General features: G+C 34.7%; 1 protein-coding gene across 1 annotated transcript in view; it reads right to left on the bottom strand.

Annotated features, from left to right (window-relative positions):
• The window catches only part of LOC106875431 (protocadherin Fat 4), a 483503-nt gene that overhangs the window by 8502 nt on the left and 455523 nt on the right, over nucleotides 1-19478 (bottom strand). The window contains exons 28-33 of the mRNA XM_089363753.1: nucleotides 15033-15274; nucleotides 11134-11307; nucleotides 9868-10120; nucleotides 9364-9645; nucleotides 5134-5387; nucleotides 153-326 (exon numbers count right to left, since the gene is read on the bottom strand). Coding sequence (XP_089219879.1) covers nucleotides 153-326; nucleotides 5134-5387; nucleotides 9364-9645; nucleotides 9868-10120; nucleotides 11134-11307; nucleotides 15033-15274 — 1379 coding nt within the window. The remainder of the gene's footprint in view (nucleotides 1-152; nucleotides 327-5133; nucleotides 5388-9363; nucleotides 9646-9867; nucleotides 10121-11133; nucleotides 11308-15032; nucleotides 15275-19478) is intronic.

Raw genomic sequence — 19478 nt, forward strand, 5'->3', positions numbered from 1 at the left:
AGTTTAAACGTCGTGGGGCCATATTCACGTGTGATAATGTATCGTCTTCATACGTTAAACAAAAGACCTGCAAAAATGTAAACTCAATGATGATAAATAAATAAACAAAAAGGACAAAAGTAGATTTCATTTGATATAATTAGCTGCATTACCTTTAGATGAAACTGACGATCAAACTCTCGGTCTATGTTACCAGGACGTGCAACGTAGATAGTACCTGTTTTAGAGTTAATCTTGAACAGATCACTTTTTGCTCCTTTCAGGCTGAATTGTATTTGTCTGTTGTTTGCTGTAGCATCTTTATCAATCACAGTCATATTTTTAGACTGAAAAACAAATGACATTGATTATATAATATATATATATATATATATATATATATATATATATATATATATATATATATATATATATATATATATATATATATATATATATATATATAATATATATGATATAATTATATATACACACATACATACAAACACACACAAACACACACACATACATATACATATGACGGGATTCTTTCAGTTTCCATCTACCAAATTCTCTTGCAAAGCTTTGGTCGGCCCGAGGCACTTGCCCAAGGTGCCACGCAGTGGGACTGAACCCGGAACCATGTGGTTACGAAGCGAACTTCTTACCACACAGCCATGACGTCGCCTATATATATATAGATAAACGTATATGTACTTTTTCAATGTGTACAAATAACAGTAAAAATAAATAGTTACCAGGGTATCGAAACTTGACATAAGTGCCAAGGATGTTACAGCCTACTTATAAAGGTGGAAATTCCTGGGTTTTTGTATCACATAAATAAATTTAAAAAATGGAGTTAAACGCAAGTGTTATTCAAATCTTTATACTTCTGACATATGTTTCGAAGAAAACATTGGTATTATTCCTAAGGGAATAAAATGATGTAAAACAATGTAATCATCTCGTCAGGGAAAAAAGAGAAACAAAACACATCAATAAGCTATTTTAACCGAATGTGATTACCGCGTATTTGATGAAGGGAAGGCTGGCATGTTATTTTTTTTAAAAAACCGTTAATAAATGTAACGCCAAAGGGAATTTAGATAAAGAAAAGGAGGAGAAAGAAAGAAATTAGCAGAAAATTAAAAGTGGAGAAATGTAGTGCGATTGTGAGTGGAAATAAAGCTTAAAGGGGTGTAAATAGTTATATGTAGTGGAAATGAAATATAAGAAGACAGTTAAAAGTCGAATTTTTTAGATTGGTAGAAATTACTTATAGGAACTAAAGGTATATTTTTGCCGATGTCTTCAACGATAAACGCTTTCTTTAAACGTGTTTACAAGAGAATTCTCCGAGAATAGAATGAGATACTGTTCTTCGTTACAGAGCGGATAAAAGGATTTACCTTTATCATATGGAAAGGACCTAGATATAATATTCCATTCCAAGTCAAATCGTTTATGTTCCTTTAGAGACCAAATTAATTTACTAAGCCCAGTACTGTTGCGTTTATTGATATGTCTAAATGTAGAGTAATGGGTAGATATTCATTTGGATAACTGAGATGAAGAACTACCTATGTAAAAAAGACATCAGAACTAGAAGTAATTTTACATTGATAAACAGAGTTTCTAGTCTTAGAATTACTACTAAGGAAACGAATGCTACAAACTTTTGAAAAATGGCTATTTCCATCAGAGTTTGCTTTTCTTACATTTATTCAAACCCTAAAGAATCCCTCTGAACACATGGTTATGATGTCCCCCACCCACTACTCCTACTCATGATCAGAGATGCACATATTATCTGTCACTATGGTTAAGGTCAAGCTACTGACCAGCAAATCTGTGGTGTTCAGCAGAATATTTGCTATGACGATATTTCTGGTTTAGTAACTCAGTGCTGAATCTGTCTGAAATGTTATGGAAAATAAGTTAGTTTCGAAACCTTGATGTCCAGGTCACAAAAGCAAAATTTAAACGGAATTTTAGTAATTTTCTTTGATTTCTAGATAAAAGCAAATAGTTAGTTATTTAATCGACCAACTAATCCATTTCTTGCTTAATCAGTTGGTTAAACAATCTATCAATCAGTTGTTTCTCAAAGTCCCTTTGTTCACTAGGAGAGTGAGTGTGTGTGTGTGTGTGTGTGAGAAAGAGAGAGAGAGAGAGAGAGAGAGAGAGAGAGAGAGAGAGAGAGAGAGAGAGAGAGAGCATGTCATTGATGAGGTCTTGGAAGACAGACAGATGTGAAGCAGAGTAGGAAGAGAGAGGGCATGCCATCGATGAGGTCACGAATGGTGATGATAGGCCTTTGGTAAACTGATTGATTGATCAACTGACTGACAAAACAAGTGATAAGATTAGTTGGTTAAATATTTAACCAATTAACTAATGATAAAGAAGTGAGATTTAACCAGTGTGTGTGTTTATTATTGGTGTAATGACCCTTCCAAGATACAACAGATTTCGTATGTGTTAGCATCAGAAATTTTGAAAACCAAATACAAAACACGAAATAATAACTTATTATGGAAGTACTTTTAGTCATCATTTTGTCATCATCATCATCAACATCATCAATATTTTAGAATGGTCTATTGGTAAACAGCTTAAAAAAATATTTTTACAATTGAATTGTAGCATAGACAAAATTAACGAAAACAATGTTTCGACCAAATTCTATCAAGAGAGCAAGAAGAAAATAAATAAGACAAAAAAAAAAAAAAACCCCGAAAAATTGTTAAAAACAAAAGAAAAGGGAAAAACGCATCAATTTGTATATAGTATCTGTACAAGAATAAATTTGGTATGAAAGTTTAATTATTTAGAGTTCCCAAGAGTGCTTTTTTTTATGAATCATAGTAAAATTGCTTTGCTGAAAATTGAGATAAATAGCTTTGTTCTTGTAATCTATTTTCAGTTAATTTAACTATCACAAATGTTTCCAGGAAGCAAAACAAATATTGTAAATATTTTAGGAAATACGTAAAAAAAAAAGCCCCCCAAAACAAATGGAAAAAACAACAATATATATATTGTGCATTTAAATTCCTCATGAGCATATTTTGCTGTACGTAATTTTAACTATAAATATGAACATTGAATATTTGAAACTAGGAAAAATAAATTTAAAATAAAACAAAAATTATCGATGAAGTATGGATAGACACAAACATTTCTATCTATCTATCTATCTATCTATCTATCTATCTATCTATCTATCTATCTATCTATCTATCTATCTATCTCTAAAGTTATTCGTTTATGTGCATTTATGTATCTATGTATGCTTGTGCATGTGTGACTACAAGTGAGGAATTTTCTCCATGACAAAATACAGTGAATGGCTTTGTCACGGGTTCGAATATAGCTGAAACATATTTTAAAACGGTGTGTGTATGTGTGTATGCATACGTGTGTGTGTGGGGGGATGTGTGTGTGTGTGTGTGTGTGGGTGTGTGTGTGTTGGGTGTGTGTGCCTGTGACTGTTTCTGTGTGTCGCTTTATGTTCTTTAACTTAATGGTTTGAAAAATAGAGTTTGATAAAATAATTACTAGACTAAAATCTATACCGCTGAGGGGATTTTGAAGGGTATGTGCATTCCATTCATCAGGGCTGACTTGGAACAAAATAACAACAACTACAACAATTTAAACTAAAACTCAAAATTGACTGTCTATTAAGGCGAGTGGTGATAGAATCGTCCATACGCCGGACAAAATGCTTAGCGGCATTTCTTCCAGCTTTAAGTTCTGAGCTCAAATTCCACCGAGATAGACTTTGCACTTTATCCTTTTGAGGTCGATAGAATAAGTACCAGTTAAGCACTGGTGTTTATGTATTCAACTGGATTCATCCCAGCAAAAATTTCAGGCCTTGTGTTTATAGTAGAAAGAAATATTTACTACATACTAGAAATCATTACAAATGTTTTACTCAATCCAGAGGAATCCTTTCTCTACATTCAGTTTTGCATAACGGGGTCTCTATAACTATTTCCTCATTAATTACTTTAAAAACTGCTTATGATATAAACTTCCTGCGAATATTCAATTAGGCTCAGGCTTGGCCCTGTGGTAAGAAACTTGCTTTCCAACCACATGGTTCTGGATTCAGTCTCTCTAAGCACTTAGGCAGCTGTCTTCTACTATAACCTCGGGACTGACCAAAGCCTTGTGAGTGTATTCGGTAGACGGAAACTGAAAGAAGCCCATCGTATATATATATATATATATATATATATATATATGTATATAATAATAATAATAATAATAATAATAATATATAGATATATGCATATATCCATACATATATGTACATACCTACATCTATATGCATATATACATGCATATATGGGTACAGGACATAAAAAAAAAACGTTAAACACAATGAGAAACGAAAAACGAAAACAGAAAACGAACTTTTTTCGAACAACGAAAAAAACAAACAGAGAAACGAGACATGCAACATAAAGAGTATATCCCTTCGTCAGTTGTCCCTGTCCATGTACTCCGCGTTTCGAAGGCAAAGACAATACGCGACTTCGTTGGAACAGTCCTTCCCGCAAAGCAAATTAAATAAAATTTGGAATTTTTTTGCGGAGGGTGAAAGTGTTAACAAGAACAGGACAGTGAGAACAAGACAGTAAAAACAAAACAGTAAAAATAATAAAAACAAGTAAAAACACATGTGCATATGTGTATGGATATATGCATATATCTATATATTTATATTATTATATGATCGAACGCCACGCATCCTTTTCCAAGTATATATATATATATATATATATATATATATATATATATATATATATATATATATATATATATATATATATATATATATATATATATATATATCTGTGTATGTGTGTCTTTGTGTCTGTGTTTACCGCCCCCATCACCGCTTGACAACTGGTGTTGGTGTGTTTACATTTCCGTAACTTAGAAGTTCGGAAAAAAGACCGGTAGAATAAGTTCTAGACTTAAAAGATAAGTTCTGGGGTCGATTTGTTCGACTAAAAATTTTTGAAGGCAGTGCTCTAGCATGTCTGCAGTCAACTGTCTGATATATGTAAAGGAATAAACAAATAATAATGAAAAAAAATAAACCAGAATTGTCTTTCCAAAAACCATGCTTACCAATTCCACTTTTTGACCCATTATTGGGTTCTGGTCATCTTCCAAGACAGTTCCTTGATACTGCTGGCCATGAAGAAACACAGGAGGGTTGTCATTGATATCTTTCACTGAAATTATTATGCTTGAGCTGGCAGTGTAAGCAGGTAAGCCGTTATCTTTCACAAACACCTTGAATTCATACATCTCTGTAGTTTCTCGGTCAATTATGTCGCTAGTCCTTATATTTCCTTTGTTAGGATCAATCCAAAATGGAACTGAAAAATATAACAATTTATTACAATGTTTATTTATTTCTGAAATTCAGAGGTAATTAAAATGACGTGTGCTTTCAGAAATCGCAAACAATTTCCGGATAATAATAATCCTTTCTGCTATAGGCATAAGGCCTGAAATTTGGAGGAGAGGGATAGTCGATTACATCGACTCCAGTACTCAACTGGTACTTAATTTATTGACCCCGAAAGGATGAAAGGCAAAGTCGACCTCGACGGAATTTGAACTCAGAACGTAGCGAGGGGCGGAATACCGCTAAGCACTTCGCCCAGCGTGCTAACAATTCTGCCAACTCGCTGCCTTAATAATAATAATAATAATAATAATAATAATAATAATAATAATAATAATAATAATAATAATAATAATAATAATAATAATAATAATAATAATGATGTTTTCAAATTTTTCCACAAGGGCAGTCATTTTGGGGGAGGGGACGTGTCGATTACATTGACCACAGTTTTCAACAGGTACTTGATTTATCGACCCCAAAAGGGTAAGCGGCAAAGTCGACCTCGGTGGAATTTGAGCTCAGAACGTAACGACGGCATAAGATTTTGTGGGACTTTCCTACTCAAACGGACCAGAAGTTAGAAAATGATAGACCAGACATAACAGTTATAGATAAAGAAAGGCGAAGATGCTTACTAATCGACCCATCACGCACGTTTAATTCCAGGATCGTAAAGAAAGAGGATGAAAATAAAAAAAATACGATCCCTTAACATTTGAAATCGAAAGAATTTGGAGTATGAAAACTGTAAAGGTCGTGCCTACAATAACTGATGCGTTAGGAACAGTAAGTAAAGCTATAGACAAATGGCTGAAGGAGATTGAAATAGAGCTCCTACAGAAAATTTATCTCTTAGGGACAGCAAGGATTTTCAGGAGGGTTCTAAGCACTTGAAAGACTGCTGAAAACTTCTGGGTACCTAAGGTTACAGGTAGTAACCCGCTACCAACGTATCAGGAATAAAACTGAACTTGAGTCAAATTAATTCATAATAATAATAATAATAATATGCAATATTGATGTCTTGCAAAAGGCAACCTTATTGGGCACAGCGCACATCTTAAGGAATGTATTATCTGTCTGAGGACCTTGTTGTAACTTGACAGATGACTAAAGACGCCGGTGCATTTTTACCTACACTGTGTTACGAAGGAATAATAATAATAATAATTTCTTTACTGCCCACAAGGAGCTACACACAGATGGGACAAACAAGGACAGACAAATGGATTAAGTCGATTATAGCGACCCCAGTGCGTAACTGGTACTTATTTAATCGACCCCGAATGGATGAAAGGCAAAGTCGACCTCGGCGGAATTTGAACTCAGAACGTAGCGGCAGACGAAATACTACTAAGCATTTCGACCAGCGTGCTAACGTTTCTGCCAGATGCCCTGATGCAGTACCAGGCACTGATTCACATGGCTTCTGATCTTAACTGATTAGAAGTGTTAACATGTACATGTTTTGTCTTCGTATAAAAGATGGACTACAGCAAATGTTCTGCTCAGTACCATAGATTTACTTCTCAGTTGCTTTACCGTAACCAGTTGAGTATGTTCCTTAGTAGCTGACGATATGTGCATTTCTGATCACGAGCAGAAGTAGTGGGGAGGGGTGTCATAGCCATGTGTTGAGAGGATTTTTTGGGGGTTTGCCTTGATATGAGATCACCATGTCACACACATATGGTTGTGATGCATGTGCCTGGTGTACCCTTAACAGACGGGTAGTTAAGATGGGAATATTGGACTTCGTATATTTGTACCCCAGTGTCACTTTGGTGGCATGCACTGCTCTCTCACTCAATTATGATAATAAAAATAATAATCGTCATCATCTTAGTCATCATCATCGTCATCATCATCATCAGCCACGGCATCAATAGCAGCAGCAGTAGTAACATCATTATCATCGTCATCATTTAACGTACCACTTTTCCATGCTTGCATAGGTCAGGCGGAATTAGTTGAGGCAGATTTTCTACTGTTGGATGTCCTTTCTGTTGTTAACCCTCACTTGTTTACAAGCAAAGTAATATTTCCCCATGACCGGACATGTTTTATGGAAGACTGGAAAGTAAGGACACCGTTTACATGAGTGTGATACTGATTTGCAACTATCATATGATACCGAGACGAAAATACGTACACAATACGCACACACACACACACACACACACACACACACACACACACACACACACACATACACACACACACGCATACACATACACACATGCATGCATCTTATCTATCGTTTTGATCCCAATTTCTTCTGAAACGTTTCATTTTGAGAAATAGAGGATTGGTTCGCATTTGCTTAGGATACTTGATACTCAAAAAGATATACTCACATGGACATACAGACGCGTACAGGGAGAGAGAGAGAGAGGGAGAAGGAAGGTGAGAGCGAAAGCGAGGGAGAGAGAGAGGACTATCTACAGATTACACATTAAGCCATTTTTAAAAGGGAATTATGATCATAAAAATGAAAGGAAAAGTTACAATGGATTATGCATACTGGACTGGATTATCGATTAGGTTTCCTAGAAAATTATGACACTAATCCTTGGTGATTGTTACAATAAGATCTTTACAAGTGAAATATGAAATGTACACTTATAAATTCCTTAACAAAGAGTAGAACTGCTCTACAGTCACTCAGTCTGCTCGAAATATCAGCCAAATCTTTTAAAAACCACTCCATGTCTTCTTAAAAAAGAAAAGGGAAGCCATTTTGATAATAAAATCCTAGAAGTGTTATGTCTCATAAAAAAAAACAAAACGGAATGGTCACATCTGACACATTTTTGATCAAAGACCTGCTCCGTCATGACTAATATGGGTCTAAATAAAACCAACAGCAGCAACAGCAAATGTATCTTAAGTCTTGAGGACTTCTTAAGAGTAGTTACTCAGCTCAAGATAACTGAATGATACTTAAGCTTTGAGTTAAGATTCACACTAGGGAGAAGAGAAATAGATCGGCTTCACTCAGGATAGAATGTTTGTTTACTGCATGTAACATTTCCCAGATGATCTGGTTGTTGTTATGAATGGAATGAGACTATTGGGCGCAGCTTTTTTGGACGCTGATGAATTGGCGCAGCTGATTAGATAATCAACTTGATTTTGACGACAGTGCTTTTTGGCGCTCGAGGTAAAGACAAATACAAATACACATGCAAAAATACACATATGCATGCGTGTCCATGTAATAAAATCTGCACAGAGAAAGAGAAAGAGAGAGAAAGAGAGAGAGAAAGTGGGAGAAAGATAATATTACAATTTATTAATTGAACGCTGCTGACATAAACGCTTTCCCTCTCTTCATACACGTAGAGAGAAGAATGCGCGCACACAAAAACACAGAGAAAGAGAGAGAGAGAGAGAGAGAGAGAGAAAGAGAGAGGAGAGAAAGAGAAAGAGGGAGGGAAAAAAGGAGATAAATATTAAAACGTCTGATGTCAAGTATGTCAGCGTCGAATCAGCGACGCCAAAACAGGGGGCGCGTAAATGGCTGTGCCGAAACGGCTGCGACAAAACGTCTCATACTCAAAGACAAATAAGTCATTCATGCAGAAGTAACAATATGCTCGTTGTAGATTTGAATATTCGATCAATTAGCAGGTTGTTCAATAGCTTATCTGACCCTGTTATAATGTTTAACTTCTGTTAATATGAAATTCAGTTGTTGTTGGTAGACCCAGGGTCAACTCTTATGGAGCAAACCAACGATGACAAATATTTCAGTCGTGACAACCTCGTGTTTTGAAGGACATATCTAGAGTTAAATTATACAATGTGCCATTTCCTTTTTTAAAGATGTTAGGATGCGATTTGTGAGAGATTCGGCAGCTATTTATTACAAACCGAGCAATCAAGATGAATCTCGCTTGCTGGCTTGGTGAAATACAGTTGTAAATAAATGTTCTCACCTGATTTATCAGCGATGAAAAATGTTAACTTCTCTCCTTTTACTTTTTGTAAATCAGGATCATCTGCAACTACGTTCCCTATGAATATACCAGCTTTGTTGTTTTCTAATACATAGAAGTAAAAACTTCGTTTTATAGTTGGTGGGTGATTTAGCGGAACAAGTATAGTGATATTTGTACTACTGGAAAGACCGGGCGCTCCATTATCTATAGCTTGTACCACAATGTTATACTTTGTTTCAACTGGTTCTCGAACAAGATTATCAGCAACGGTTATATCACCTGAAAAACAAATATTTAGATAAATCAATAATAAATAATAATTTATTAAAAATCACAAAAATCACAACTTTGAAGAAGGGCGTAATTGATTATACCAATTCGCACATATTTTGAAAAATTCAGGATGATTCGGGAACTAGCGAAGCTGAACATATTCAGCCTATTAAAACAAGGAAATTAATTGAAAAGCCAACTTAACTAGAAATGCAGAATAAAAATTACCTTTGTCTTGGTCAATTTTGAACTTGCCAAAACCTCCATCTTTGAGCAAATATGTAATTCGGTTATTCTGAAGACTGCAATCTGAGTCGATGGCACTAACGGAACCAACTTTTGTTCCTACTTTTGCTGTGATTGGAGTTTTAAATTTATACTGCTTTTTAAATATTGGAGCATTGTCATTTATATCCTGGATGACAATTTTAAGACTGGTTTCGGTTTTATGGCCAACACCTCCTTGGTCAATGGCAGTTACCTTGAAGACAGTGAGAGAGAGGGAAAGAGAGAGAAAGACGTTGAAATCATACAATATAAAATTGGTGCACGTGTTGTGTGTATGTGTGTGTGTATGTGTGTTCTAGATGATAAAATGAAGATGATACTGAGAGAAGGAGAGAGAGAAATAGAGAACGAGGAAGAGAGGAATTTCTAATGTAATAAATAAACGAACAAGAAATTGAATGAGAGATGATGAGAGAAAGAAAGAAAGAAACAAGAGGAGAGGGAGGGAGAGAGAGAAAGGGGTTGGTGTTGGTCATGTGAATGCTTGAACAGCGTTTCGGCACTGATTAAATAGAATGATAAGACAGATAAACAATTGGAAGAGAGGAAATACATTGTCAGTCTTAGCTGAATGGGGTAATTGTATTTGTAGAAGTAGAAGAGAAAACGTGAGAGGAAGAGAAATGAAAAAGAGCGAGAAAATAAAACTAAGAGAAAGGCAACTTGACTCTGGTTATTCAAAACAATAGCGACAGCTATCAGATGTCAAAAGGTGTGTGTACAACAATCTCATAAAGTAAACAAAAGTGAATTGAGAAATAACTCATCATGGCCAGAGGCATGTATCTAAATAACATAGACAAATACAAGTACGTCAAATAACATACAACAAATTCTTGACTTATTGGAGTTATTTTCTCCTCTAGAGGCTGTATCATAATTACCAAGTAGCAATTATGACAAGGTCCACTTGAGAATGGTAGATAATCACAATTACGTGTTCTCCAAAGCTGACATACTAGGCCAGGCTTACTGTTTGGAGATATGAGAACAACAGTTGACACGTATTTCTGGCTCTATTGCCGTTATCAGCTCTACGATTGTCCGATCTTATCTCCAGTAGCCATCGGACTCGGATTTATGCAAAAAAGAGGAGAAAACATTTATGACCTTGGAAATTTTGACAAGGAAATTCTTTAGTAAAATTTCTCACGATAAATAATGAAGATAACAAAACCAAATCCAATCAAAGTAATGTACTCCTACCTTCAAGTCATATGTGTCTACAACATCACAGCGAATGTTAACCGGATGTTTCACACGAATTGTACCTTCTAGAACGTTAAAGGTGAACAGCTGAGCACCTCCTCCTGATAAGTTGTAGACAATATCCCTGTTATATTCCTCAGCATCTGCATCGGTTGCAATAATTTCCTGATTCTGAAAATATAAAAATTAAATTGATGACATAAAAATATGCGCAGCTTTCTAAAAACTTACTTTTAGATCTATGGGAGTTTCATTTTTGATTTTAAGAGGTTGATGTTTAGTACCAAATTTTAAGAATTAAGCTGGTAAGAAATAAATTCTTTACTGATTGGGACGTTATCTGCCTAGCATAGGTAACCATGTGGAAGCGCAATGGCCCAGTGTTTAGGGCAGCGGACTCGCGGTCGGAGGATCGTGGTTTCGATTCCCAGAGTGTTTATTGAGCGAAAAACACCTAAAGCTCCACAACACTCCGGCAGGAGGTGGTGGTGACCCCTGTTGTACTCTTTCTCCCCAACTTTCTCTAACTCTTTCTTCCTGTTTCTTGAGTAACGTTGCGATGGACTGGCGTCCCGTCCAGTTGGGGGGGGGGGGGACACCTACGCCATAGAAACCGGGAAACCGGGCCCATGAGTCTGGCTAGGCTTTAGAAGGGCGCATAAAAATAAAAAATAAAAATAAGTAACCATATTAAACGATATGATTGTATTTCTACCAGTGGCTAATTCAACTGAGACAGGTCTACGATTTGTTATTTGCTGAAACACGTGATGGTTTGAACAAAAGATCTATGAGCCACCAAAGCCACTTCTACATTGTCGTTCAATCTGCTATATACTTACACAAACCATATCATAAAATCAATGAAAAGAAAGACATATTAGATAATGTTGTCCTAGACGTACTGTATATAGTATATCTGAAAGATGGGTTAGTTACAGTAGGAACACCTTTCATCTGTTTGATAAGGACAGTCCCGGAGTTAACAACAAACACAATAAGAAAAACCTAAACAGCAACAAAAGATATATAATGCAACGGTTCACAGTGATATCTACTCATGGCATTAAGTAGATAAAAGATAAAATGTCTTTATTTAGGATACTAATTTATTACAGATAAAACTCTATTTTTCTAAATAATGCAGGATTAAAGAAATGAAAAAAGATCTATGAACTTGAATTACAATACCCCTGCCAGTCATTTCCTTTCTGTATACACAGCAGCTATCTTTAATATAAATAATGCGTTGTGATGTAGCATTCCTTAGTGGTATATCTATTATTTGTTACTGCGTAATATTCGGTTTTTAGAAAAATATTTTGATACTTGAATGGAAAGCAGATATACCTGTCTGTGCATATCTGCGAAAGCATCAAATGATCTTCCCACAAACCAAAAGACCAATACAGCCAGAGTATTCAAATATCGGCTTTTGCAGTATTGAGCTGTTAGCAAGGAAATTTGATTTCAGCCTTTAGGCACAACTCGTTTATCGCAGATGTTTTATTACACGCAGTTCTTTAACTTGACAACATCGAGAGAAGATACATTAATCACTTTGTAGATAAGATCATTATTATCTTTAGTTTAGAATTAAAAGTTTTTGGTCCAAATTCCCTCGAGTACTATATGCATATTTGGAATGTCTATGTAATACTAGATCAAATCGATAGAAATTTAGTTCTAGATGTAAATATCAAAATATGCTTCACCTCTAAAGATTGTGTTAATAGACCGGGAATTGTAATATTTTGTGTTGCCGAGAACTCTTCTTTTTCAGACTGGAGCGAACACGTTACAATGAAGTAGAGAAATTTGAAAAGACAACACGAAACCGGTTATTTCTCAAAATACAATGTTTATATACCAAAAAGATTTTCTAACATTTTTCTAACATTTTTCTGACATAATTTAAATATATACTTTAACCATGTAACACAAGCCTTCTGTAGTTTTTTCACTCTTATTATCTTTTATATATATATATATATATACAAATGTATCTTTTATCTTTTACTTGTGTCAGTCAATAAACTGTGGCCATGCTGGGGTACCGCCTTGAGATTTAGTCCACTGAATCGATTCCAGTGCATTTTTAAAGTCTAGTACTTATTCTATTAGCTTCATTTGCTAAACCGCTAATTTATGGGGACGTAAACAGACCAACATCAGTTGTGAATCCGTGGTGGTGATGAGAAAAACACAGACACAATGACGCACACATACACACACACGGCTTTGGTGACCCGAGGTTATAGTAGAAGACACTTGGCCAAGGTTCCGTACAAGGGAACTGAACCTGGAACCAAGTGGTTGGGAAGCAAGCTTCTTACCACACAGCCATCCTTGCTTATATATATATATATATATATATATATATATATATATATATATATATATATATATATATATATATATATATATATATATATATATATATATATATATATATATATATATATATATATATATATATATATATATATATATATATATATATATATATATATATATATATATATATATATATATATATATATATATATATATATATATATATATATATATATATATATATATATATATATATATATATATATATATATATATATATATATATATATATATATATATATATATATATATATACACATATATATATATATATATATATATGCTAAAGCACACATACCCTTCATTTTGATATTTTTAGCCACGACTCAATCATTCTTCTTCTAGTAATTTGTAAAGATATGCAACTATTCTCCTGAGAATAAATTTTCTAGAACAAGACTAAAGAACTATATAGTTGTTTGAGTTCTTCACAGCAGAAGAGGCAAATTTCTCTCAGCGAACATAATGTTGTTTATTACTAGAATGAACATTAAAATGACGATGATGAAGGTTAATTATATGAACTGCACTTTCACCGGCTGTCAAACGATGGTGGGGAACAGACACTGACTCAATGATGCACGCCCGCCCGCCCGCACACATACGACGGGCTTCCTTCAGTTGTTTCGTATACCAAATCCAAGACTTTGATCGGTCCAAAGCTGAAGACACTTGCCCAAGGTGCTATACAGTGTCAATGAATCCATGTTGGGAATTAAGCCTCTTGTCACACAGCCACATCTGCGCCTATACTGGATAAAATTGTTGCATGTATTTTGTTCTTGTCTCTGAACGAAGGCAAGTGCTGCTCATAACCGTCATTGAAGGTATTTTCTGTCATTTCAATGTAAAGTTTTATAGTTCCGTTCAAGCCCGAGATGCTGGCCTTGTACACCAGTTGTTCTTCTTGACACACATTGTCCAGAGATTGATATCGTAGAATCTACAAATTCCAAATCGTTGTAGGCTGTTCCTAATGTTATTATTCGTATTATAATTGAAAATAATCGACCGCATGACGAAGAGGCAACTATATTTAACTTAAACTGTATTTCTATTAAAAATCTTCTGATATTTATGCGAGTGTGGGCAGTGGATATCTATGTTTAAAAAATGTTCTAGCTATATTTGCAGCTAATGCAGTGTTAAGCACCCATTCTCCCTATTCGATTCTAGAGTCACTCTCTTTTCCTCCCTATATATATATATATATATGCTGCTACTATGAATGTCTGTGTATGTTGCGCCTGTGTGGTGCTTGTTCACAACTGCTTAACGACCGTCGATGATTTGCTTATGAAGTTTATCGGCTCGGCTAAAAGAGACCGATAGAATAAGTACTAAGTATAAAAGAAAATAAGTACTGGGGTCGATTTGTTTGATTTAACCATTAAAAGTGGTGCCCTAGCATGACCGCAGTCTAATGACTAAAGTAAATAAAAAATAAAAGATTACAATGAATACAACTACGTATAGGACGACGTTGAAAGATAACTCACCAATTTCACAACTCCAGACAAATCAGTTTCGGTATAAGTTCCGTAATATCCCACAGTTGATTTAAAGATTGGCTCATTATCGTTGATATCTTCAACTATTACCTTCACAGTGGTACTAACTGTATGGGTCGGGGCACCGATGTTTATAACAGAAACGGTGAAAATATATTGTTCCTGTTGTTCACGGTCAAGAAGTGATTGCGTTTGGATCAAACCAGTTTCAGAGTTCATGGTAAACATACCTGCAAGAATAGATAATTCAGACATATTTCATACGAGAGTTCTGAAAATATATTATATATTTATATGAGTAAATACTCTCAAAACAGTTGTAAGCAATTATATACACCAACATGTACAATATTATACATTTATTAGGTGATTCTTTCATCACCACTAAGGCAAGTATGTTAAAGCCTATGTTCAGTTGATGATGTCAGAATAGAACTGAAGCATTCGAGGAGTTATCTCACCATACTTATAAAAGTGAAATAATATTAAAATAATATCACTCTTCGACCAATAATGTTTTTTCTTCAGTGCATAGTTATTCCTTTCTGCTATAGCCATGTGTTTTGTTTTGTCGTAGTACTCAACAGAGGCGAGAAAATTTTAATGTCAAGGATACTTAGATATTTGAAGACTATTTTCTTCACGCATAAAACATTTTGACACGTAGGAGTGAATAAATTAATTCAAATACACAACGATAAATTTACGTCCATCTAAAATTAAAACAATGTGTCTGAAAGGATAAGCATATATATATTTGGATAGAGTTGTTAGATATGGTATTAACAAGTTTTTATTTGATTTATATATTTATTATTATCAGTTGCTACTACTATGGCCACCATAACTACTGGAGTTTAAGGTTTGGATTGTTCTGAAGATTTAAATTGCGTAATATTTGTAATATATTCAATAACTTGATGCTGTCTAATCAAAAGTAATGTAACAATGATATCAATGCTAAGAATAAACATTTTTGCAGCAAAACTTCATGTAATCTTCTGAAAGTTGGATTATTCGCGCTCATGTAAAATGAAATGTTTTGTGCAGAAACACAACAGAACACTCGAAGCAGATTTGAACTCAGACCAATGAGAAAGTCATCGAACATATTATCTGCCTAGCCATTTTGCTCTCTCTCTCTCATATTTTCCCCTAGTATTTTATCAACCTTAAATTGAGTAAAAGTGAAATTTACATAAGAACACCAAATACTAAACAAATATTCGTTTCTACCATAGGCACAAGACTTGAAATTTTAGTGGGAGAGTTTAGCCGATTACATCGACCGCAGTACTAAACTGGTACTTATTTTATCAACATCGAAAGGATAAAAGGTAAAGTCGACCTCGGCGGAATTTGAACTCAGGAACGTAAAGACGGACGAAATGCCGCTAAACATTTTTTCGGCGCGGTAAAGGGTAATGATTCTGCCAGCTCGCTGTCTTATAGAAAAACAAATATTGAGTATCAACTATGGCTGCCTTTAGACAGCCATAGAGATCGTTATAGAAAATTGAGCCGACGATTGTATAGTTCTTGGTTTAATGAAAATCAATCTCCTGTGCAAGAATAAACACCATATTTACTTGTGTATAAGTCACCCCCGTGTATAAGTCGTACTCGTGTATAAGTCGCCTTCCTTATTTAGTATTAAACCTTGGTACAAAACTTCCCCCTCATAGTTTTAGCTTTACTTCATCTATAAGTTACCCCCTCAGTTAAGTGTGAAGTCTGGGTACAAATTTTTTCCCTTCGTAATTTTAGCTTTGCCCCATGTATACGGCGCACCCTAGTTTTTGTCTCAGTTAAAATCAAGTATAAAATATTGCTACTTATAAACGAGTAAATATTGTAAATTCACACAAAGAGAAACATACACACAGATACACATAGACACACACCATACATACAACTCGCGTGCATACACATACGTAAGAGATTACCTGTAATATCTGATATGACGTAGACAATTTCTTCTTGTGGATTTTGATTCATATCAGGATCGGTCACTGTAATTTTCCCTATTTCAGTGGTGGTTGTGCTGTTTTCTTTGACAAAGAATACATAAGTGTCATTCACGATTGGTGGTTTGTTCAGCGTCACACGTATCCTCACCTTTGCGAAACCAGAAAGACTCGGTTCACCAGTGTCAAATGCTTGGATAACCAGGTTGTATTCTTCCCCTTGGGTATTGTCTGTCAGGTTGCTGGAGACATATAATTCACCTGAAAAGAGATGACAAAAATGAAAAAAGTCAATAAAAGATATTTGCAGATAATTTAGTGTCATGAGAGAAAAGAAATTATTTTATCAGTACAAAGGCAGTAATATGAGGCTGAGACAACATTGCACCATAATATAATACAAGCAAAGGTAAAATTCGAATTTCGAAGGCATTGGTGAAACTCTGTTTCAGCTATAGTCTTTTATCTTTTATGTTTTACTTGTTTCAGTCATTGGATTGCGACCATGCAGCCATGCTGGGGCACTGCCTTCAAGGATTTAGTCGAACAAAATAACCTCACTAGTAGTATTTTGTTTTTAGGTTTAGTATTCTATAGATGACTTTTGCCGAACTTCTAAGTTACGTGGACGTAACCAAATCCACACCGTTGTGAAGCAGTGGTGGGGTCAACACGAACATTAAGACAAACACACACATACATGCATAAACACACATATACAACATATACGATGAGCTTTCACACAGTTACTGTTTACCAAATTTACTCACAAGGTATTGGTCATTTCGGAGCTATAGTACAAGAGACATGATCGTGGTGTCTCGCAGTGGACTGAACCCGACACCCCGTGGTTGCAAAATAGGTTTCTTAACCACGTAGCCATACCTGCACTATTAAGTTTTTTTTCTACGATTTTTCACTTTACTAATTTACCATCCCAATCTGTCCCCCACCTCAACGCATATGATAATAAAAAATAGTCTTGTGTACCTAACATAATTTCTTGCATTGCTCAACATTAGCAAACTTAAAAAACAACGTTAAAGAAAATAATTCTAGCAAAAACAGTGAGAATAAAAATAATTTTAAAATTTAAAAGCAATTTTCTCAATGGAATCCCAAATTTCTTTTGGAATTTTGAAAATTTCCTATTGAGATCGAGGTGGAGATATTTTCAAAGATTAAGAATTTCAGCTTTAAATTATATTAGTATCGAAGTATTTTGCCGAAATACCATATCAAAATGAAGGTATGTTGTTGATTGGATAAAGTGTAACATTATTACTGATAATAATAATAATAATATCCCTAGCAGTTATTCTATAAGAATAACTGCTAGGGATGTTATTATTATTTGTTTCATAAGAAAATAATCGAATTAAAAAGGAACTGAACGAAAGCATATTTAATGAATGCCAAATCAGATTATACATTCAGTAAAAGAGTAATCAATGTTTTTTTCTAATTAGACATCAATGAGAGACCACTTCGCACATGCTTCGTCATATTAAAACTATCCAGTGAAAGAATATAATTTAGCAAAATGCATTTTTGGTGGTAGAGAGTTCGGGAACTCATGAAAAGCTATTCTAAGAAAGCACCTACATAACAACTTACAATTGAATTGGTGAAAGTATGTTTAATGCTTTGAGGAATAAAATAAAAGCCTAAGGGCAGATATAGGGTAGGAAAAAGTACTGGTTGTTGACGAAATATTAAATTTAACTTGGCAAAAGCAGGAGCTGAAGTTTTGGTAGTATCTGTCTATACATGAGGACGGGATTGCATTATATTTTATTGTCAAAGATACATAAATATCTTTTCTACTATAAGCACAAGGTCTGAAGATACATAAATATCCTTTCTACTATAAGCAAAGGTCTGAAGATACATAAATATCGATTTCAAATTTTGGTATAAGGCCAACAATTTCGAGGGAGGGGTTAAGACGATTACATCGACCCCAGTGTTTGACTAGTACTTATTTTTATCGATTCCGAAAGGGACGAAAGGCAAAGTCGGCCTCGGCGGAATTTGAAATTAGAACATAAAGACGGACGAAACGCTGCTTAGAATATTTCCCGGCGTGCTGACGATTCTGCCAGGTAGACGCCTTAAAAGGAGAATTTGACCTCGCCGGAATGTGAACTCATGCCGCTAAGCATTTTGCTCGGCGTGCTAACAATTCTGCTAACTCGCAACTTTGAAGATACATAAATATCAATGACCTGATTGTAAATGTCAAATATCAATGTGGTCATTTTGACTGTAAATAACCGTTAGAGATCCAATTCTTTAATGCAAGTAGGGGTCCATTTAACAATAAACGTTATTCCTTAGTAACCTGAATCAGTCAAAATTTCAAACCTTCGACGGTACACTGCTATAGGAACAGAATCAATAACAGCAACAACAATAAATAAGTTAACAAAAAGAAATAAGCCGTAACAACTGAAAAAAAATTATT

The sequence above is a fragment of the Octopus bimaculoides genome, chromosome 15 (genome assembly GCF_046866305.1).
Source record: "Octopus bimaculoides isolate indiv1 chromosome 15, ASM4686630v1, whole genome shotgun sequence".
Taxonomy (NCBI): Eukaryota; Metazoa; Mollusca; class Cephalopoda; order Octopoda; family Octopodidae; genus Octopus; species Octopus bimaculoides.